This window comes from Arvicanthis niloticus, chromosome 6, assembly GCF_011762505.2.
Source record: "Arvicanthis niloticus isolate mArvNil1 chromosome 6, mArvNil1.pat.X, whole genome shotgun sequence".
Taxonomy (NCBI): domain Eukaryota; kingdom Metazoa; phylum Chordata; class Mammalia; order Rodentia; family Muridae; genus Arvicanthis; species Arvicanthis niloticus.
In genome coordinates this window covers 73,601,406-73,626,146 of record NC_047663.1, presented here as the reverse complement: position 1 = coordinate 73,626,146, position 24,741 = coordinate 73,601,406, and the positions used below count along the sequence as shown (strand labels likewise).

General features: G+C 39.9%; 1 protein-coding gene across 2 annotated transcripts in view; it reads right to left on the bottom strand.

The window, feature by feature from the left end:
• The window catches only part of Sgcd (sarcoglycan delta), a 539,196-nt gene that overhangs the window by 199,296 nt on the left and 315,159 nt on the right, over nucleotides 1-24,741 (bottom strand). For both annotated transcript variants that reach the window (XM_076936992.1, XM_034505672.2), the window contains exon 3: nucleotides 9,635-9,736. In XM_076936992.1, the coding sequence (XP_076793107.1) occupies nucleotides 9,635-9,736 (102 nt within the window). The remainder of the gene's footprint in view (nucleotides 1-9,634; nucleotides 9,737-24,741) is intronic.

Below are 24,741 nucleotides of genomic sequence, written 5' to 3'. Positions count from 1 at the left end.
TTGTGGAGGAGAAACAGTAAGGGGGATAACATGTGAAATGTAAATAAATAAAATAACCAATAAAAAATAATGGTCTCAAATGACAACAGTGGATGTCCAAGTATCTCCTAAAGGACGTTTTCTACAAGCCTCTAAAGATCAAATGGTGGTGGCTCATATCAGTTATATCTTTTCCTACCCTACATTTTGCTAATGTATAACACTGTGACTCCTGAAGTCTTTGTGGCAGTGATGGGAAGCATGGTAGCAACTAATCCATCTCAAAGAGCTCAGGTAGAAACCCAAATAAAAATAAAAATGTCAGGAATGCTACAAAATGAGGGAGTCTTGTCTTATTAACAACTGAAGTGAAGGACAAACAACAGATAGTTATATGGTCCTAATTGCAAAAGGAACCCGACTCCATTCCTTATATCTTAATGAGCTGCCACCTAAGGATAACTCATCTTGCCATAAATATTCCCCTCATGTTGAGCAACAAAATTGAGCCTCGACTGAGGGCTAAAACCAATCTATACAGCTTGATGGTAGAACACTTCAATTACTTTACCATCTGTACTTGTGTTTTTCTCCTGAGAGAAAGCAGTTTGATTTCCATGACTCTGATGTTGCATAATGGGAGCGGTGGATCGGTACCCGGAGAAAGTCACACTATTGTACCAAGCGGGGAGGACAGCAAGTCTGTCTGTTTTACTGTTTCATCTTGGTGGTTGCTGCTATAATCTATTCTTTCTTTCCCTTTAACATACAATGGGTGCATCTGAAGAATATTTATTAGTCTTAAAAACCTTGTTTTCTTGGCAGACCATGTTGGTACTTGCCTAGGGGCAGAAACTGCTGATAAAAACAGAATCACTGGTGGAGAGGTAGAGTCCCACACTCATGCTTTTAGGCAATAGCCATTTAAAACATCTCTGGTGATAATTTACTATGCACAGCATCAAAAGGTTACACTTCGCTGCTGCGAAAGATCACAAAAATCAACAGAACAGTGCATATTTGCTTATCATTTCATAGGCCAAAGAAATGTTCCCTTCCACCTTTGAAATGACATCTTCCAAACAATCATCTGTGATTTTGACAAGGAACAAGGTTTTTTAAATTGAGACCAAGAGTGCAATACACAATAGCAATTATGAAGCACCCGGTGCAGAGCGCGTTGATGGAAGATGAGTCTGTTTTGATTGAAACGTTATGAAAAACATTTCAAAGTAACTTTCTTTTTGCTAACAATTTAATTGTGGAAAACAACAAAGCTTTTAGAAATGTAGTGAAACATGAGTCATCCTTAAAGCTAGCTCAACTCTGTTATCTTCTCAAGTGCTCATCAGGCACTGCTCGCTGTGAGATGCCCTGGACTGGAACTGGCCTTTTCTTACCATTTAAAGAACATCAATCAAACCACAGTAGATTCTGGCATGCTTCTTCTTCTTCTTCTTCTTTTTTTAAAGCTCTTAAATGTTATTTAAGAAGTAATCAAGAAACTGTCTCAGCACCAGGTAGATACTGTATCAGCATAGGTGGCGGTTCTTCATCAGTGTGTACCAGTCACTCTATCAGCACACAGTATCAGTACAAATGGGACCTGGTGACATTGATACGGCACATTGACAGAGATGAGAAGCTCCATGTATCGAAGGGGTGGAAGGCCTAATGTTTAATTCTCACTCCATAGTATGTCACCATGCTTAGGAGCCTACATTTGTCTGTAGATGGCATGGATCAAACATCTGTAACTTCGTAGTGTACAGATGTGTGATGGGCTTCACAACCATCATAACACTTTTACTTCTTTCGTCCACTGAGTTGTCAGTCTCCCACTAGCCCACACTGCATCTCACTGCCATATGAATGTGTACTTAGCATACGTGTAAAAAGATAATTAATTCACATATAAATAGCCTGCAAAGGAAATATCTGTCTCTGTTTCTATCTAACAAGTATAGATCTAAGTGAACATTATTTGTTCCAACAAAATCTTCTTCCAAACCTGACAAGGTCATGAGTCTAGGAACTTCACAATAATAAGATTTCTAGTGCTAGTAACATATAGTCGTCAATTTCAACTTGTATTCAAGACACTGTTCTATGAACTACATATAATAACTTTCACAAAGCTGGAATGGGAATATGATGTAGAGGTATAACTGTCCCCATTTTCTAGGGGAGTAAAGTGAATCACAGAAAGGGTCAAGACACTTGCTCAAGCTCAAATATCTTAGTGAATGGGTAGCTCCAAGATCTGAACCCAGGAAGGTGGTGCTTTATAGTCTGATCTCTTGTATGTGTGTGTGTGTGTGTGTGTGTGTGTGTGTGTGTGTGTGTGTGTGTGTGTGTGTGTATGTGTGTATGTGTGTGTGTGTTTAAGGTTTACTAATGATATTATAAGATACCTGTGTATAGTAAGATATTACAATATTGAAACAAATATATACCCTTTCTTTATACTTCTAAGTCTGTGCTGTTTAGGAAATTTGATAGCACAAGGAATCTACATAGGTGAGTAGATTGGTAATTATACAATTCATACCTACAGTATATAAATTGATATGATGTAGTATGGGGTGATATAAGTAAAGAAAGCCATCTGGCAGGGATTGTATTTTGGATGGGATGTTTTGGGAAAGTCTCTAGATGAAGGCTATTGGAGCAGACCTGGAGAGGGAATGAATCTAGTAGCTTTCTAACTGGCTATTATAGGACCAACACAGGATCTCAGTATCCTATGGTTGTTAACAAAGCCACCAAGGTAGAGCAGGCTGCTAGGCCCCATTACTGTGGATTTGAGTTTCTAAGAGAAAAGTATTTAATGAAGTCTATGACTTTCAACAAACCACAGCAAAACTGTGACATGAAGAAGCTTGCTCAAGTGTTCTCTCCCTATCACTACCAAGAGAACCTGACTGTCCAACTCCCAAAACACTAGTTTGCCAACATTAACTCCTCTTTCTATTCAGGTTAAGAATGTTCTAGAATTCTGTTTCTCGGGGGATATGTACTCTCCCTTCAGATGATTCACAGCTGCACTCTAAGCTTTGATTTTCCCCTTCAGTTCTATTGGCTCCGCCCATTGCTGTTTCCTGTTCTACTTCTTACTGCTCCCAATCTTGCCCCATTTTATAATCTACAGCTAGTATGTTACTATAGTGTGATTTTTGTGAGATCTCTCTAGTCCTTTGTGCCAGTAGTGCACACTGAGTGAAGAAAAAGTGTTTATGCTATAAGATTAGCTTGAAAAAAAAAAAAAAAAAAAGCCTTTCGGTGATCTGGAGTCTTCAAAACAATGAGACCAAAATGATGAATGGGGACTAAGAAAGAACTGAAGGCAACCCGAATGGCAATGACTCTCAAGTCATGCAATTAGACAGTTTCACACTTTTAGCTGGTGCTTCATTTCCTCTGCTGCAATCATGGCTAATGTAAGTGTAACTGACATCTGACCAAAGTCTTCCATAGCCCTTAGAACTTGATTTAAGAAAAGCACACACGACTTTTCTTGTTAAAAGAAGAATACAAATCTGTGCAGTCCATTTTAATTCTACAGCAACCAAAAGCCTTTGAATACTTTAATCTGTTTCCCAGGAAAACAAACCAGCTAGTGTCAAGTGTTGCTCTATTCATAATTTGCTGTCTGTTTAAAAAAAAAAAAAAAAAAAAAAAAGGACGGCAGCAGCTGGTTTGCAGTATTGGCCATAATAAATTACAACATGTAAGCAGATACATGGGGGAATGGTGCCTGGCTTCACTGTAGAGATGGGCTTATAGATGACCCTTCCAATGTGTAACACTGTGCTGATTTATGGGTGAGCAAGGAAATGCAAAGATGCCTAATGCCCCACTCCGACTTAGTACAAATCATTTTTATTTACTCGGGCAATATTTCATGGTCCAGTTAGCTTCTTAATTAAAGACAGCAAGATGCTCATGTTCCATGCAAGTGGCATGGAAAATACTGTTCTGTGTGCAATATGTTCAGCTGGGAGTTGAAGCTGTTTGACTTATTCAGGAGATACCACCGCAGCCTTCATTTGGTTTTTTCCATAGCTTACTATCACTAAATGATCAGAATTCATGTCTGTCACCCCAAGTTAGTTCCTATTTCCCCCTCAAACAAAACAGAATCCAAATTTTCTGCCCACCTCAAGCTTGGGCTGTGTGTTGGTTAGAAGGATAAATGCAAAAAAGGAGGTATGCCCTTGAGACAGGGTGAAGAATGGCTACAGGGAACACAGCTTCAGCCTCTTGAAGAAGATTCAAGAATGCTTCTACCTGCCACCAAGCATGTAGACACTCTCAAAATGAAAAAGGAGAAAGATGGAGGCCTCGTAGTTTCTGATGTCAAATAAGACTATGCAGCAGTCTAAGCAGAATAGCTGCAGAATAAAATCAAACACCCAGGTCAGCTAATAGAATAAAATACCCAGAAACAAACCCACTCCCACACATTCAACCACTGTCTGTTATAAGAACCAAGAATCATGGTATTGAGAGAACAGTCCTTTTAATAAATGGTAATGAGTAATATATATATGTGTATATATATATATATATGTATATATATATATATTCACATGTCAGAGTAGAAAGAAGGGAGGCACACAGGTAGAGAGAAGGATTTTTTTTTTTTAAAACATGAGTACACTGCAGCTGTCTTCAGGCACATCAGAAGAAGGTATCATATTACATTACAGATGGTTGTGAGCTACCATGTGGCTGCTGGGAATTGAATTAAGGTCCTCTGGAATAGCTTTCAATGCTCTTAACCACTGAGCCACCTCTCCAGCCTGGAGAGATAGAATCTTCATCTTATCTTATACTAAAAAAAAATCACTAATAATAATACTAAAAAATCACCATAACATGGATTAAAGCTTAAATACAAAACCTAAGTTGATAAAGCTACTAATAGAAAAAAGGGCAGGGCTGATACTACCTGTGATTTTTCTCTTTTCATTTCTTTTACTTATTTTCTTTCCTTTCTTTTCTTTCTTTCTTTCTTTCTTTCTTTCTTTCTTTCTTTCTTTCTTTCATTCCTCTTTTAGTATAGGAACCAAAATCAAAGCAAAAAAGTAAATATAAACAAATAAACAGAATTCTGTCTAGCATAAATGGTTCTACTTGTCAAACACCAAGGAAATAATCACCAAAGTGAGAAGCCAACCTTGGCAGTGAGAGAAAACATCTGTAAGACATGCAGCATCTAACAAGAAACTGATATGAACACACAGAAAGAGCACATCAGACTCAATACCAAGAATAGTAATTTAAGAAAAGGCAAGAGACCTAAGTAGTAGTCATTGTTTTTCAAAAGAGACATGCAAATAAATAACAGGCCTGTTAAAAGTATTTTCAGGAATATTACTAATGATTGGTGAAATGTAAATGAAAATTATGAGATGTGGCCTCACATCTGTTAAGAGTTGCATTAGCAAAACAAGGATAGTATTGCTTATGTATATGTGTATATCTATTACATATATATGTATATGTGTGTGTATATACACACACACACACATATATGCTTACATACTACTGGTAGGTGGGTATCTAGGAGATGAGAACCTATGAATACCCTCATAAAATATGAATAACTCTCATAAGACACAGTGATTCAGCTCTGAGATATACAGACAATGGGAACAGTTTTTATGGCAATGAGATGTCAGCACTCCTAAGTTTATTCCAACATTACCCAAGAGCCAAGACATGGAGTCAGTCTAAGCGTCCATTAATAGGTGAGTGGGTGAAGAAAATGTGTGCATGGGTACACAGTAGAATATGACTTCAGCCTAAAAACGAATCTCTTCCAGTTGTAAGAACATGGAGAAAACTAAACGAAGTGAAATCGCTGAGGCACAGGAGGGCAAACACACACCCTCAGTACAATGCAGAAACTGCAAAAGCTGCAGTCACAGAGACTGTGAGTAGGATAGTCATCACAGGTGTGGATGTAGTCATTGGGTACTGACCTTTGGTTATCATATAAATAAGTTCCATGCATAATTTGGAAGCTGGAGTTAATAGTATGTGTTATCCATTTGAAGTCAGCTTTGAAAATCTGCATACCAACAGAAAAGGATTCTGGTAATATCTTGTTTGTAGTTGTCACTTCACAATATATGTCAGGATATTATTAAAGCTATATGACTTGAACATACATAATTGTGCTTGTCAGTTATGCAATCAGTAAAAGCTGAGGTGGAGACCCGAGAACTAGATGACTATAAAAACTTTAGGCATAAGAGAGGAAAAATAGAAGTGAACCATAAAGAAAATGTAATGAACACAAATACTTATTTTTAAAAAGCCCAAAGGGAAACAAAGCAAAACCTTGAATTACTTGACTCATTAATGAGGTATATACATTTGCAGTTCTGTAAACCAAGCTCTGGGGGCAAGGGGCCTTAGAGGACACAAGGGGCACATGATACAAATGAAGGGAATGGCTGGATATGGACCACACTGACTGGTAGAGTCTGACAGTCCAGAGAACACAGTGGGCAGGGGAAGTGATGTCTGGGGGCATTCAGGTCTCAGTGGTTAGCTGGTCCCATCAGCCATCAGGGTATAAGAGGAGTCCCTCAAAAATGTATTTACCTCCATGAGAAGCTTATTAAACAGGATAATGCCCCACTAGTGGATAGATTTGATATAACTAGTCCCCTTTGTTGAATCATTCATCATTGTTTGAGGGGGATTCATTGTCCCAGCACCTTGACTCAGCTCAAGGGCTCAGTCATGTATTCCAGCCAAATATCCTTAGTGGGAAATCACCAGATGTGAGCCAGTTTGTCACACCCAACTAGAAAGATGGGAAAAGTGTAGTTCAGCTCAGCAGTATGGCCTTGAGGATTTGTAGTCTCAGAGTTTAGGTCTGTCTGAGCTGCTTGTAGCAATGGGAGTCCTAGCTCTTATTTTCTAGGCATTACTGTCCAACCATTCAGTGCGGTGACTAATAGAATTCAACTCTCGGGGGCTTTGAGTACTCAGCCTAGATATGTCTTGATAACTCAGGCTGGTGGAACTGGTGTTCACAGATAATCACTCACAGTTGTAAATTTATCATCTTAAGTGATTGCCACAGCATCCATCAATTTGTAGTGATTTTACCAGGACTTCAACCTGCACTAAAGGAATCAGATATGGTATTGAATGTTGTGTGGATGGTTTAACTTATATCAGTCCTCAGATCAGTGAAACAGAAAACCAAATTGGAGACAGTCATCCCTTCATTACTCCACTCAACTTAGAGAGGCTCTCAATCTCATTCAAGGGTGTGAGTCCCTTCTGGTAGGGAAGAGCAGAAAGAGAAGCCTGTGGAACACAGCAGTGGTGATGGATGGTGCAGTGGTACTGGGGATAACTCCAAAGAGACCAGAAAACTGCTGAGTAGTTAAAACATGAAGCATCACTCAGGGCTGCACTTCTTGTTTTTCGAGATAGGGTTTCTCTGTGTAGCTCTGGCTGTCCTGGAACTCACTCTGTAGACCAGGCTGGCCTTGAACTCAGAAATCTGCCTGCCTCTGCCTCCCAAGTGCTGGGATTAATGCTTTCTGTCAACAGACTTGGTTTTCCTTGTGACATTTCAAAGAGATGCAAAATCCACTCATAGCAAGCAATTCCCCATTTTCCTTTCTGTCTTCTGATGTTCTCAAAGAGATAAATGTACAAGTCTATACATTGCCCATATCTTTTTTGAGCAAACCAAGGGAGCCTAACTGCATGTAAACGATAAAACTTTCTTAAGATAGATAATAAACAGATGGTTTTAAGAGAAAAAGCTTCAGTAAATGACAATGGCATTTTATGCTTGTTTTTTTTTTTTTTCTTAATGAACATCATGTATAACTTCAGGTCGATGAACTTCATAAAAATGCAAAGTAATGATACAGTAAAGGAAACATACCAGTGGTTGCTTGGAGGTAGGTGAGGACAAAATGGTTTTAGTGGGATTTGAAGAGACAGGACAGAAAGAGACTCCTGGTGTGGGGGTGGACATTTTTACAGCGGTGAGGTTTTCATGTGTAATTTTGTATGTGGCACACACACACACACACACACACACACACACACACACACAGAGAGAGAGAGAGAGAGAGAGAGAGAGAGAGAGAGAGAGAGAGAAAGAGAGAGACACAGACACACTTTCTAAAAACAAGTTGAAAAAAAGAATGCCAGGCCTCACTGGGGGACTTTGAATTGCATTCTGTATGTGATAAGGATTGAGCATCTCCGCAAGCAGAGAGACTTAGCACAAGATACCTCCAGCAAATGCAGTTCCCACCCCCCATTGCACTCACACCGAGGTGCTGATTTTCAGTAATTATGTAAGTCAGTGCATATTATCTAAATGATGGCTTAAGGAACTTTCTAGTCAGTCTTGGCTTCCATGTGCACAGTGATTAGTCCTATGCAACGTGAAGGTTTTAATAAGCCTTGTTAAGAACTCATTTCCAAGCCGTGATATCTACTTCACAAAGTAAATAAGCCTATGTAACAAAGTGCTGTGTATCAGCTTCCTCAGCATTGTGATCCGATATCTAAAAGAAGTGACACGACAGGTGGGAGGAGACCATCTATTTCTGCTCACCTTTTGACCGTGTAGTCTACCACTGTGTGTAGCAGGTATGGAAGCTGGAAGCTGTGGGCATAAGTGTGAGCTTGCTTGCTCACATGTGTAAGGATCGTGAATCACTGAGTGGCAGGAAACAGAGCTGGACAATAAACCTGGAGGCCCTTCCGCAGTGACAAACTTCCTCTGGTAAACCTCCACTTACTAAACAACCTTTCAAGAAAGCACTGGCAGCTGGAGAGTGGCCAAGTGACACATGAGCCTGTGGGGAACAGTTTACATGTAGACTGTAATCATAACAAACCAATAATAGTACACATGATTTTTACTAATCAAGTTTGGTAATCCTGAATAATGAAGGCACATCATGTAGGAAACATGCATCTTACTTACTATAGAAAGAATAATGTGAACCTTAAGGAAGAGACTACTTAACAAATAGGTTTTAGAATTAGATTTCCAGAGTTGAAATCTTTGCTCTATGTTTTAGATGATGATGATTAAGGACAGTTTACTTATCAATGTCTTAATTCACTAATAATTCTATAAAATGAAATAGCAATAAATGAGACACCAATTATCCATGGAAGGCCAACCTGTCCCTCAATAAGCCATACTATTGTTCATTAGATACAATGTTAGGTCATGGTTGTTGATAATGAACTGATTCTAGACAGCATGGACCACAACATATAAAGTGTAAATGAAAATCGAAGTTCTGATTCATTAGTTCTGTCTTCACCAATAACTTTGGAATGATTGACAAGTAAGAATAGTAGTGATACTGCCCTTTACAGGTTTGGTACCAGTATTTTCTTGTGTTTAATGCCTCTTGGTTCATAGCACCATCTGGAAGCTGCTTAACAGTGGCTACCAACATCTAAGCCACAAAGGGACATGATGAGATCATCTTACTTGTTGATAGCACCACAGTTATGAGTGTTATCTAAGTCTTCAGGTTCAAATACCAATTCATCCACCATCCCAATCTGTTGTCTAGCAAGGTAGATTGGCTCAGATTTAGATTTCAGAGCATCGATTGTTTTCTCATCAGAAACTTACTGGTCGGGACTTGATTTCTTTGGCGTAGAGAGGTTGTAAGAATTCTGAGTCTCCTTCTAGCTTCAGACCCTTTTCTGTGATTCTTAAGTTGCCCATTCCATCCTGAAATAGACATACAAACACAACAGGGAAAATGTGATGAGCTAACATTTCAAAATACCCCAGGCTGTCAAAAATTGAAACAGTTATTGCATTTTCCTTCCTTCCTTCTTCTTATTCTTTTTTTTTTTTTTTTTTTTTTTTAAATATTTGCAGGAGTGAGATGAGGGGAATCCAAACGAACATAAAATACCAGGAGGCATTGTTCAATACAATTATGCATATTATTCTTTTTGCTCACTTATTCCAGGCAAATTCTATTCCAAGAATGCCCCTGAGCCACTGACTTACAGAGAAAGAAGCCCTCATGCCTAGGCTGCACAGAGCAAAGAAGGTAGGAGAGGCAAAAAGGATGATTCTGTAAGTGGAAATGAAAGCTTCCATTTCCAAAATTCCATGTGGAAATTTCACGCCAACAGCTTATAGTCAAATTGAGTGTTTGCAAATGCTTTGTTTGGCTCCTCAAACATTTGAGAAGTCTAATCAGTGACTAGCACTTTAAATAGGATTTGCTGTGTTGATCCTAAAATATATTCAAGGGTAGAAATCTTTTGGCAGCATGTATACACTTACCACCCATTTTCAACAAGTATCAATTTGCGGTTATTGCTACCTATCATGCCCACTTGGAGTCTTCCCTCCCCTTGCTCAAAAATAATCCAAATACCATGTATATTATTGTAATTCCTCCTGACAATCATTCCTTAATATCAAACACAAAATATCAAACCCTAACAAAGATTCATATGTTAATATCAAATATCCAGTATGAGCATCCACATCTTAGGGATAATATATTTTCCTAATAATTTGCTTATTTGAATGGCATTTTTCTACTCTCATTGGTTGATAGACAAAATACTAAGTAGTTTCCTATAGTCACCAGGCAGTATTTCTGAGAGGAATCACTTATATTTTCCCAGGCAAATAGGATTTTGTATTCATTCATTCTCATATCTACTCCCTGTGTGTGTGTTTCACTTTATTTTGATAAAAATACAATGTCTTTCTCCTGTGCTTATCATCTCATATATGTTTCTTTGACTGCCATATTTTCTATAAATTATCAGTTACATTGGAAGACTTGACCAGTCTCTGAGTTTTCTAGAAAGACTGTATCCCGAGTATATTGTAGAAAATAGGATATTTGTTTTCTATTGTTTTAATGAACTACAAGCCACAATCTCATTAATATTAAACAAAATAAATTTTTTATCTAATATCACTCGATGTTGGAATTTTGCTTAAGGATTCATGGGACTAAATTCCAGGTGCTAGATGGGCTGGTTCCTTTGAGAAGATTGAATGAGGATCTTTTCCTTTGTTTTGCTTCTACAGGCTTCCCAGAGCCCTGGCCTCTTGACCTCATTCCACTCTCAAAGTTAGTAGTGGCTAGTTGAATAATCACTATCTAGTCTGCTAATAGACCAATGTTCTGTGATTTTATTAGGCTTGTGACTTCATCAGGCTAATGTTAATATTGTCAATTAAACAGAATCGAGAATCATCTGGGAGATAAACCTCTTGGGACACTCCTAAGGTATTGCCTACACTATAGTAGCCTCCTGGCATATTTGTATGGAGGTTATCTACATTAGGTTAATTGAGGTGGGAAGATCCACCTTAACTGTGAGTGACACTATTCCATAGGCAGATATCCTGAACTGCATATACAGATGGAAGAAACAAGTTGAGTACAAGTATTCATTGTTGCAAGCTTCTTTTCTAGGTACAATGTTACAAACTGCTTCAACCTGCTGCCATGACTTCCCCTGTCAGGATGGTCTGTTCCTTTCAACTGTGAGCCAAAATAAGCTCTCCCTTGAGCTGTTTTTGTGAGATGTTATAGTTGCAGCAACGAGACAAGTAAGTAATACAGCTAATTCAGAGATGCTCTCCCTTCTACCATCACCTGCTCACACAATTCTATCTGCAACCTTAAATCCCCTTAGCCAGGAATAGTAGTAGCATCTCACAGGTTCTGAGAACACAGTATGGATATCTTTGCAATGTGCAAGACTTTCTGTTTGCCATGTAGGGTATTTTTCCACAAAGAGGCACATAGCATGCTTGCTATGATATTATTAACCATTGCGAATCATGGTTAGAAGGAGCCAAAATTTCACTAGAAGTTCAAAACAGACAACAGCCTGTTCCCATTAGTGCTTCTTAATTTGTTAGCTGGGGTGTTCTGTTGAGAAAACTTTCATCTCCTTCATTACTTACTTAAGTTACACTTTACAGAGAAATATAAGAGAATTTGAACTTTCCTTATTTATTGGTATTTAGAAGACTGAACTGAAGTGGAAATAGGAGGATTAGAGTTTCAAGATCATCTTTGGCTGTACACTGAGTTCCAGGCCAGACAGAACTACAGGAAACACACATTTTCTGTCTGTCTCTTCCTTTGTCTCCCTCCCCCTTCTTCCTGTTCCCCCTCCTTGTCTCCCTCTTTCCTCCAGTTATTTTGTTAGTGATTTATAGAAGAGTGACTACCAAACAACTTCAGAACCCCAAATTACCCCAACTGGACGCTATGACTAATACAAACAACTGAAATTTTGCCAGCTCTTAAAATCTTTGAAGCATAGTCTGATAGTGAAGGACACATGATGCGACTTCAGTCACTGGAATTCTGCAGTGTGTTGTTGTGCCACCTACACACAACAATTGTCCACATCCATGTCTCCTGGACTCTCATTTTTTTTCCTGACATTTTTTAAAGTTCTCTCTCTCTCTCTCTCTCTCTTTCTCTCTGTTTTTTTTTTTTTTTTTTTTTTTTTTTTTTTTTTTTTTTTTTTTTTACAGATTTGTAAACTTTGCAAATGCTTTGCTTTTTATTATTCTCTGTTTCCTAGTAACATCTGAAAACTGAAATCCCTAAGAGCTCCTGTCAGTTCTGGGTGGGCCTCTCACACAGTCACCAACCTTAGCCTTCTTGCTCAAGGACATCATATATTCTCCCCAGCTATTTCACTAAGATATGAGATCGCAGACTCCAACAGCAGCTTTCTGTCATACACACAGCCCTCAGATGTGTGTCTCAATGCGGTCAGTATTGCTGGAATAGAACTGAATGATAGACCTGGCAATGGTTACTTTCCTTTCCCTTTTATAAGCACACTTCACACTATGTATGGGAAGAGATGGTCCATACCTCTGATACAAGAGTATCAGAGTATCTTATAGCTTTGCCAATATGGCCCCACATTCAAACCCTGTCAGGCAATAGGTTGGAGGATATGAATGTGTCTCACCAATAGTTGGGAGAACTTGCAATAAATAGAAAAAAAGAAGAAGTCAAAGTAGAGCAAAGATGGAGAAATGAGTAAAGCCTAAGAAAGACAAATATATTCTAACCATCAGCTAACCCCTTTATAATAGTAGTTTAGTTTTTATCTCTATACCTATCTTGGCTGCAAATGTATCACAAACTTGCCACCTCCCTATTTCCTCTTAGAAGTTCCTCGTATGTTTATGTACATAAGATTTAGCTTTCTATTCTCCTTCCTGTTCTTGGTGTGTTTTTAAAAATATTTAGTGGTGGGCTGGAGAAATGGCTCAGTGCTTAAGAGCACTGACTATTCTTCCAGAGGTCCTGAGTTCAATTCCCAGCAACCACATAGTGTCTCACAAACATCTGTAATAGAATCTGATGCTCTCTTGTAGTGTGTCTGAAGACAGCTACAGCTTACTCTCACATAAAATAAATAAATCTTTAAAAAGTTGGTGGTATAAATTGATAAACTAACGGTCTGCTCACTTTGATAGTTTCTCCTTCACAGACTGTGTCAAATGTCCATCAAAATATCTTGACATCAGCATCATCTGAAATGGTTTCATCTTTCAGTACAATAAACAGTTGAGTGTAGATCTAAGATAATAGATGCAGGTCAGATGTGAAGCTTAGCTTTCTTTCTAGTAGAATGTAAAAAGGGGTGCATACTACTAAATATACATGATATATACTTTAAAAGACTCCCTGACTTTTTCTCCCGTTCAAATGTTAAATTTCTATTTCTTTAAGATATGTAGAGGGATAGCCAAAGAGTGGGTTTCACCAGAGCAATCATGGTCTGTCAGGCAGTGGAAGGGTATCCTGGTTCTACTAAATATACATGATATATACTTTAAAAGACTCCCTGACTTTTTCTCCCGTTCAAATGTTAAATTTCTATTTCTTTAAGATATGTAGGGGGATAGCCAAAGAGTGGGTTTCACCAGAGCAATCATGGTCTGTCGGGCAGTGGAAGGGTATCCTGGTTCTTGGGTTGTGGGTTCAGCCACGCCCCCAGAACCCAGGCTCCTGACATGAGGTCTGATCTCCATTCAACCTGCACCCTTCAGTCACGTAGGACACAGGTGGAGGGCGTGATAAACAGGCCCCAGGCCCTAGAGAAATTTATATACTAATGAGGTACCTGAAGGCCAGAGGGTGCAGTCAATTAAACTTTCCTCCCCAGCCTCTCCCCCTCTTCCCCTCCCTATTTAACTCAGGTCTGCCCTGGGTTTTGGGGGGGAGTGCATCCAGATCCATCCACCATCTGTCATGTCAATAAACCCCCATTTTGGAAACCCATGGACTTTCTCCTGTGTTGGGGCTATACCGTGAGGAACTGTGGAGAGGCTTTTAGAGAGCAGCCGGGTCTAACTTCCAGCTGGAGGAACCCACCCTGCATTCCCCAGCCATTTTTACCTACAATGGTCCTCACTATTGGCAGAGAACCCTCAACATCAGGAACCACATACATGAGTGTGACTCTAGTTCTCTCAATTGAAACCAAAACAGGGCACTGTCTGGTGCTTGGCCAGATAGTAAAACATCTGAAACATCCCACGTGGACCTGGATGGTGACCTCAAAGGCTGGGAGCTACAGAGTAGCATGATGTGGTTTTAAGGAAGTCTTCCTTTTTGCTCCCGTGATCTTCCTGCTGTATCAGCATCAGTCAGGTTTTAATTATGTCAGCACATTTGAGTCTTGAAGTGATGCCAAGTCCTGTTTTAGTAAGCACTCACATGGCAGTCTCTTCCTGAAGCAGTTTTAATGGTGGGCATGAATTAGATTTGAACCAAGCAGGAAATGATATTAGGCAATTCAAAGACTGAATGAGAATGAGTCTTGATGGGGTGCAAGGCTCTGGGGTGTTTTCTTCACTGCTAGACACCCAGCTCCTAAAATCTAGCCTAGGAAACAGTACCTGTTCAACAAATGTTTTGGAGTGAAAGAATTCATTCACTCTAAATAAACATCACTTGTAACTTAAACAACAATGCTGTTTTCAATAGATTTAATTGAAACAGATCTTAAGATGAAAATGTCACTGGTAGAAAATGTGTTTGTTTTATGTAATCTATTGAGCACCTCAGATTAGCCCCTGTTGACTTTGTAATCAATCACATAATCAATCACTGACAGAGCTGAAGTTCACTGTTCCAACCAATGCCCTCAGTAGTCCAGAAAAAGATGAGCCCCCCCCCCCCAGGAAGGGTGATTTCTAAACAATGTTATCACTTTCACACATTTTAAGGCCAAAATATCCTTCAGCCAAACCATGTAGAGATGAGAATATTCTTTGGGAATTTCATACATGTATAAAAAGTATTCGATTACGGTCACTTTCTCTCCACTACAATTCTACAAGCCCTCTCCACTTCCAACTCCTCTCAGAGGACCCTTACCCTGCTCCCCAATTTCATGTCCCCTACATCCTGCCCTCCCTTTCTTGCCTCTATTTTATAACTCAGTCTAATTCCAGCTGCTCATATGAACATGGGTGTTAAGCCATCAGTAAAATCTAGTCAACCTACCAGGATTACAGCCCTAAGGAAAACTGAATTTTCCTCCTGTGCCTAGCAGCCATCAGCTGTAACAGCTTTTCCTCTGCTAAGGGCTGCATGCTCCTGTGCCCCTCCGAAAACATGCTGGAATGTTGTTTGGCTTGACCTTGTATAAGTCTTTTGCAGGCAATCACAGCTCCTATGAATTCAGGAGTGTAAGAATCCTATCATGTCCACAACACACTGTTTCACTCTAGTTCTGCCAACCTCTGCCTTTTGCTACTTTTCTGTCTTTTCTCCATAATGACACTTTAGCCCATGTGTTAGGGTGTTAGAATTTTCCAGTCTGTATTTCCTCCCAGATGGTCACTTTTAATATCTGTGTCACAAACCATCTCTTATGTTTTTCAGATTTTAAACAATAAAAAGGGCTTGGAAGGGGTAATGATGAAACTTCTGAACTGTACATGAAACACTCCTTTTTTATTTATTTATTTATTTATTTATTTATTTATTTATTTTACTCATTTCTCATACAATACATCCTGGCCAGTATCCCCTTTCTCTATCCCCAGCCTGAACCCGCAAGCTTCCTGTCTATCCCTGCCCCTCCGCTGCCTATCCATCTTTTCCTTTTCTGGAGTGTTTACTGACATTCACCTTTGGCTAATAAAGACTTTCCCATCTCCATGCTCCTCTCCCCAGTCCTCGGGTTTTACTGAGGATGTTTTCTCTACAGCTGCTGTCCCAGAGCCAGAGATGCTCAGCTCTCTCAGATCTCAGAGTCCCTGTGCCCTGCCTCTTGTCTCAGGGCTCTCTGTCATCTCTCTTGTCTCCTCTTAGGTTTACTGCTCTCTATCTCATCACTTAGTCATCCATGTAGATCTATATTCTCCCTCACTAGACTTCAAATGCTTCGAGGTAAAGCATTGTGTATCGCTCCTTGTTCTAATGGAGTCTAGAGTATCATTCACATATCCCCAAATATGTAACTTGAAAACAAGCGAGTGACATGTGCGAGACAAAAGGTTGTTTAGGAAGTGCTCACTAATGTTCATATCAGAACGCTGACCAAAAAAAAAAAAAAAAAAAAAAGCTACCCTTTCCCCAAGCACGACGCAAAGTATGCTGCCTACATTATATTTTTTTTAATCCTTGCTCTCACTTGTACTTCATTTCACAAATGAAGAAATTAAGGGCCCGATGTTCATTCTATCTCCCAAACAACACTCCTCAACATCACATTGAGCAGTGCCCTGTTAAGCTTCAGCTGTATGCTGGCTGCCAGGTGAACTGGTATAAAAAGATACAGCTGGGATCATCCCTTGCAGAAGCTCCAAAGCTAAAAGGCAGAAAGTGAGTGGCATACACGATGGAAAGGATATGGAGATAAACTGTATCTAATGTGGTACCAGGGAGAGAAAAGTTTTATGGGCACTTTGAGAAAGATGGGTTGTTTCATGTAGTTACAATATAGCCCAAGAATTACAGTGTAAAATGTCTGCTAAGATAGTTCAAACCCCCACCCATACAATAACACACAAATGTTCACTGTAGTTCCATTTGGAACAGAACAAGTGGAAACCACCAAAAATGTCCATCAGCTATTACTGAAAAAAAAAAAAGACAATATTCTTCATCATTGAAAAGGAATGCTAGCTAGCAATAGTAGGAGCTAAATACCGATAGATTCCAAAATATGAATAAGTCTCAAAAATGTTATGCCAAGTTAAAGAAGACAGACATAAAAACCCACGTACTGCATGATTCCAATTATATGTAATGTCCTGAGAAGCAAATCTAGAGAGACCCAGAGTAGATTAGTGGTTGCCTAAGGCTTAGTGTGGAAACGGGAACCGACTGAAGAGAGGTTCGAGGGATTATATTGAGGTGCTATTAAATTGGGTTGTGAAGATAGCTGCACAATGGTAAAATGACTGAAAATCACTGAGTTGTACACCCAGTGTAGAAGCAGCTCAGAGTATGGAAATATGACCTTAACAAGGTCCTTTTCAAAAGAGTAACAGACTGAAAACAATGCTCACAAGGAAGACGGTTCAGGCTCAGCATTCTGTGCCTTGGAGTCCCCTAAATCACTTCAGCATATCAGTTTAGAGATGTACACTTGGTGGGAGAGGTGGTAAGTTCAAGAAGAGGCCCAGTGACAAAGGCCTGGGATTGCCTACCCTTTGAGTGACACTATTAAAGGACCAAGCTGGCAGCTTTCTGTTGCCACCATAGACCAAGATTCAGGAAGGATTTCTCAGGAGAGGCAAGATGAAGCTTTCACATGGGATACATTTGGGGATCAAGACAAACTGTGGGGGAGGTTTCACAGGCAGCTCCTGACCTTTTCTGAGGCGTAGGAGCCTGAATGTCAGCAGTGCTGGGAGCTGGACACAGCAGCAAAGGAGGGGGCCAATATGACACAAGCACACTGTGTCTCTGTCACAGTTTTTGAATTCCTTCAGTCACGTGCTGGGTCATCAGAACTTCGTGGGTATTTTCTTTCTTTGGTCACTCAGGAGGATTATGAGCTTTCTACTTTCTACATTTACTAAGTTCTGTTTAATATAAGACTTAGGTATTAGAACTCTGTGTGTGTGTGTGTGTGTGTGTGTGTGTGTGAGAGAGAGAGAGAGAGAGAGAGAGAGAGAGAGAGAGAGAGAGGAACAGAGAAAGAAAAGAGAGAGAATATTATTTATTGTCAAATTGCTTCTATCACTCAATGGATCAGGACTTTGACTGCTTACTCATAAGACCGCTTAAAGTAACAGTGACTATATCTGAAGCATCTCAGGCTTTCTATATACCAGCAGAAATGTATTCATAAGCATTCTTTGCTCTACATTGTTCTAGAAGTGACTAAGTCAAGGGGGTTGGTAGCCTACCAGAGCACACATGAGGCAAGTGAGTCTAAGTCTCCTTGACAAATTGCCCAAGACCTACTTGTCTTTAAGGGCATCAACAAAAGCACATATTTCTGTCTCTTTCTTTGAGAAGGTGCTTCTTGATCTCCGCAGCCCTTCAGAAACTGCTTGTTCTTGCTTTCCTCAGAAACTGTAGCCAAACATGCATGCATGCATACATCAAGTGCTTTGGCATACTGTCCATGAAAATAGACTCTGGAATCAGACAGCATTAGCTAGAACATTGACTTGAAGCTTAGCCCTGTGCAGCCCTTAGATAATCAAGGTCAATACTATTCCTAAATTGAGGATTACGCCAGATAATCCATATGTATCATTCAGAAGCAGCCAGGTTATAACTATGGAGAAAGACATTGAAAACCTCAGGGGCCTCAAACAATGACGATTTATTTCTCACCCAAGTGACATGTCCAGGGAATTCATCAAGACAGTCACTCAGTAATATATGATGACAGAATAGCTACCATTTAGAACACTCTGCCATTCCCTACTTCTCTGGTTTATATTTCCACACCCACTTATGAATGATTCTATTGGTTAATAATGAGCAACTCAGTCAGCTAGTAGGAAGTGCTTGAGAGACCCTGCATGTCTGGCCATACTTTAATTTATTTTTTTCTCTTTTGACTACCAGCTTGTCACAGTCATGGTCAGTATTTGAACTTGGTTTTTTTTTTGTTGTTGTTGTTGTTTGGTTTTTCTCCCTAAATATCTCTTGTACTCTCTGCCTCAGAGAGTATACTCAGGAGGACATTTTTATTTATTATAACAGAGAGGTCTTCAGCTAGTCACAAGGAACCAGATTCCACCTCCTAAACGAACCTAAGTGGGGCTTAAAAGTCAGTGTGTTCCCATACCACACATTCAGCCCAATGTTCTACTTATTGGCCCCTTTGAGAAAACAGCCAGGCCAGCATGAAGTTTGTGTACACTTCTGCAGATTAAAGTTTGTTTTAAAGCTACAAGTGTTGGCTCTGACCTGTAATCACAGCACGAAATTCAGAAGGACCATGAGTTAGGTGCTTACAGAGAGCCTGGCCTGATCCTATCTCAAAATAACAACAGGGTAACAAGAGACAACCCAAAAGCCCAGAATAGGCTGTTCTTCAAGAATGTTTGTGAGTGGGGGATAAACGGATGCGGATGCGTAGCTCTCTTACAGAAGATTTAGTTCCTCTCCACACCAACACCAGGCAGTTCCCAATGGACTAGTTCTAGGAAATCTGACACCCACCTCTGATTTCAACAGGTAGGGCACTCAAATACCTAAGTTCATACTCAGACTCGCAAATAATTAAAAGTAAAAATAAGATCACTTAAAACAGAATGCTTGTGAGGTAATACAGGCATATAGACCTCATAAAATTACATAGAAAAACACAGAACTTTGGCTTCTAGTCTATACATGGACAAAGAGTGGAAAAGAGACTAAAGGAAAGGCCATCCAGAGACTCTTCCACCTGGGGATCCATCCCACATGCAGACACCAAACCCAGATACTATTGCTGATGCCAAGAAGTGTTTGCTGACAGGAGCCTGATACAGCTGTCTCCTGAGAGGCCCTGCCAGATCCTGACTAATACACATATGGATGCTCACAGCCAGCCATTGGACTGAGCACAAGGACCCCAATGGAAGAATTAGGGGAAGGCCTGAAGAATCTGAACCCTATAGGAAGAACAACAATATCAACTAACCAGATCGCCCAGGGTTCCTAGGGACTAAACCACCAACCAAAGCGTACACATGGAGGTACAAGAGTACCATGGCTCCAGCTGCATATATATGTAGCAGAGGATGGCCTTATCTGGCATCAGTGGGAGGGGAGGCCCTTGGTCCTGTGAAGGCTTGATGCCCCAGTGTAGAGGAATGCCAGGGTGTTGAGGCAGGAATGGGTGGGTAGGTGGGGGAGCACCCTTATAGAAGCAGGGTAAGCGGGGACGGGATAGGGGGTTTGCAGAGTGGAAACCAGAGAAGAGGATAATATTTGAAAGCTAAATTAAAAAAAAAAAAAACTATCTAATTTTAAAAAAAGAAAAATGGCTTCAAGTCTTGACTAGCTACTTGTGTCAATTTGGACAGACCTAGCCACCTCGAATCATCTTTCCAAAACAAAAGTGTGACCTTGTATGGCATTAATATTGAAGTCTTTCCCACTTAAAAGGGGTCAGCTTCTAAGGACGTATAAGAATAAGCTTGCTACCTAAATGACCACAAATCATAGCTGTTCCTGGGAGCTGGCACCCGCTGTCTGGGGGCTACAGTGAGCACTTGGAGGTTTGGACCTTTGCAAATGAAGTCCACGAAAAAGCTTCTTTAAATGATTCTAAATGTATAGCAGATGCAGAAAGGATGCAGGCATGAAAAACAACGGCAGCACATTGTTCTGATGCAGAAACTTGTAAGCAACCTTTAAAGAGACATCGGTGGAGAATTTATCGATTGTATGAAGGGAAGAAAATGAGAGATGGATAATAAAGTGCAAGTTGCTACATCCCCTGTCCTCAGTGACAAATGGGAGCTTCTGATGCTTGAGCCATTGTTGATAAAGGAGCAGACTCATTTATCTTAAAGAGACACAGGAAAGAAAACAAGTGAAATATTATTAGGCCTGTGCCAAGTGTTCAGATTAAATCCTTACCATGGCAATCCCTGCTGCTCCGTGAATGCTTCCTACCAGTAAAGCCCAATGAAGATGCTGGCATGAGTGGTGCTAAAAATGCATGCTGGGAAAATCCCTTCCAAAATAGATTATTTCCCCAGGGCATAAGCCCCAAGGGACCTGGTTTTCCTGTCTTCTCTGTTTTCCTCAGGACAAGTTGTCAGTTGTACATGGCAGTGTCTTTTATGAGGCATCAAACTCTAGCTTCAAAGGGCCCGGTGCCTCTTTATATTTGCAAGGAAGGTTTCCAGGAAGGAATTCAGGAATAGAAAAGCTTCTATGTGTAGGCCCTACACTAGAGCAGGCTACCAATTAACTTGGTCTCCTCTTCAAGTGCTAGTGTCCAAATTGATCTTCCAAAGGGTGTTACTTGAAGTACTCTCAGCTTTCAGCTGAACTATCAAACTCCCTGATTTTGTTTAGTGTTAAACTAAGGAGAAGAAGCAGTTGCTCAATGCAGATAAAAGCTGCTGCCTCCCTGCTTGTGCCTCTAACACGAGTTCATGACAGAGTGGGACAATTGGATGGTGCACAAGGCTTCAGTGGTCCCTTGCAAAATCCAGTCTGGTCTGCTCAGTGGACAGATACATGATATGACTTCTTTGTTCCTTCTGTAACCAGCAGCTAACAGCTAAATGTATGATATATTAAAATGAAATGAAGCAGAGGATGATCACGTGTAAACGTTGTGTATGTGTGTAGACAGGGGTGGGTGTGATTCAGATGAGGTCCAGAAGGATTCTTTTAAAAAAAGCCAATTGAAAAGAGAAAGCCAGCTAAGATCTTGACAAGGAGATCACTGGATGGACATTGAGAAGGGGTAGTATGGAAATGACTCCCATCATATGATTTCTATTATAAGGTAAAGAACAAGATGCAATAAACTCAGAGGAGGGAAAGGTCCACAACACCTTAGACAACATGCCTCTGTGGAGTTTGGGCTTGTATTGTTTTACATAGCCAGATGCTCAATGGATATCACAGAATGGTAAAGGTGAGATTTATACTTTAATTTAACTAGAGTTTAATGAGATGTCCATGACCACACAGAGCCTCAGATTTCACTCTAAAAGCAGCTAAATCTAAAAAGTGCCAATAATATTACATCCTGCAACTTTGTTTAACTTAAAGAACTGTTTTGGGATGGTCTCTCTGCTTCTTTTTTCTTTTTCTTTTTTTTTCTTTTCTTTTTCTTTTTTTTTTTGAAATAAATTCATAAAAGTAACAGGCCAGACTACGGCTTTCAGAATTATAGTGATCAATTTTGAAGTTCAGATCTCAACAATTAAGAGGTGTAGTCTTTTCCTGAACTTTCTACTGGGCTGTAAGATAGTGATCACAACCTCCTCCCTTGAGTACTGTGTATCTATCTTTGCATGTGATCTGCTTAGCAGCCGACCTGGAGCCTTGCAGAATGCCCTTGGTAAGCCTTGTACTAAATCATTCATCGTCCAGCTCCTCTATGGCCTTTCTGCCCTCCTTTCTTCCTCTGAGTCTCTTCTCTGATCCCTTTCAGCAGTATATACTCTGGCACACACCTTTTCCCACACTCACTTGATTCAGTATGCTCTAAGACGTTTGCAGAAGAGGAAGAAAGGAAGGCCGCTAATGGAGCTGCCAATGTCAAGAGGTTGGAGAGCGAAGGTGAGAAGAGAAAGGGATGAGTCTAGGAAGTATGTCAGAAAGTTAGTCTTTGATGGCTCCCAGGAGAAAGTGAGGGGATTTAAACCCAACTCCTATTTCAAAGCCAACAACCCTGGAGCAGAGGAGATCAGAGGAGGTATCTTAGGATTCACCAAAATTGAGGCTGCTCTGTCCCTGGAGCAGACAGCCCATTAGTGACTTCGCCAGGAGATAAGTTATCAAGTAGAAAGGAACTAGAACCGATTAATGGGATCTAATTTGCTTTTTATCCCATTTAATTGCTATATCACATATTTCTCATACTCACAACCTATCCCTTAAAATGAAAAATGGAAACCCTTAAAGGTCTGAGCAATTTGGGGATCCCAGAGTGAGAAAAATTCCCTGGGCAAGAAAGACAGCCAGTCAGGCAATGCTGGATGCTAATAAAATCTGCAGCTCATTCAGAATCATTTTTTTTTATACAGTATTGGCAGAATTGTAGTAAGTGAACATACAAGTTAGGTGTCCAGCGCTTTAGCCAAGCACTATTTTAAGTTAGACAGAAGTAAGATATTAAAAAAAAGATGTCATGATTATAGTTAATAAAAGTATATTCTCTCATATTATTGTTGTCATATGAATGTATTATAATTGTGCTCACCACAGAAAGAATGTGCAGTAATATATGCATTGATTAGCTTGATTTAGCCATTCTATAAAAGTAAATATCTCAAATAAGAAAGCATCATTCTTTAAACCACAAATGTATGTTTTTATTTGTCATTATAATGCACAAATTTGTTAAAAAACCATATTGGGTATGTTTGAGGGTTTTTTTTTTCTCTAACAAGATTAACATGTTAATTGGTAGAATGAGCAAATAAATGATAAATGTCCTCCCTAGTGTGGGTGGGCCTCACTCAATCAGGGATATTCTGAAGAGAACATAAAGACAGTTCTTATCTGTAGCTTACATTTAAGATTGAAACATGGGCTTCTCTTGAACTTCAGGCTTTTGGATTTGTACTGGAGTTGCATCATCACCCCCTCTGAGATGCAGACTCTGGGACTCTCATGCCAGAGTCTCTATGAGGACTCTCATCCCCATAGTCACATAAGCCAGTTCCCTACAATGAATATAATAATTACATTTACTCATGGAACCACAGATAACTGTCTGTTTGATTCTGTTCTGTTTTATTCTACTCTATTCTGAATCTCTGTATAATTTTAACAAAAACACTAGAGAGCCTGTTCCCTGTATGTAGTTTCTAGAAAGAGAAGCAAATTACTTTAAGCTAATGCTTTCAGAAAAGATCTCTACATGTTAAGCAATCTCTTCCTCTACCTACTCCACACCTCTTAAAGTTACATAACTAATGCCATTCTTGCCGAGGCCATAGGCTTTCTTAGACTCTGTAGGACCAATAGTCATCACGTTTGTACCTTGTCAGTCCCTCCTTTTTCATGAGGAGAAAAGCTATAAGGAGTTCTCCAGCATGGTTCTGAGCCCTTTTCTGGACTTTCCAGATTATAAAACAGCCAGACACACATGAGCTAAACAAGGTCAGAGTGATCTTAACCTTGTCAGGAGAGGTGCCTACCACAGGACATAAGACATCAACTGCTTATTGCACATTGTAATTTAGACATACTTTGGTAGGAGTTTACAGCAACTGCAGCCATCTCTCTTCTCCTTAGTTTTATTGCCACACACTTACAAAGGGTCACATGAGATCTACTTTCATTTTCATTTGCATCAGACACAGCAAGACTTGCCTTCCCTACATTCTTAACATCACAAGCATGTCTGACAACCTAGCAAGAAAACAGCCTTCCCTTCCTCACGCTTAAACCTTGGCAGAAGGCAAAATGCAGAAAGCGAGAACAAAATTTCGCTTGGTCTCTGCTTAAAAATATGTATAAGCCAGCCAACTATTAGGTGGGGGTCACAGAATACTGGAGAAAGTGGGGGAAGAATTGTAGGGAACCTGTGGGTTTAGCCTAGGTC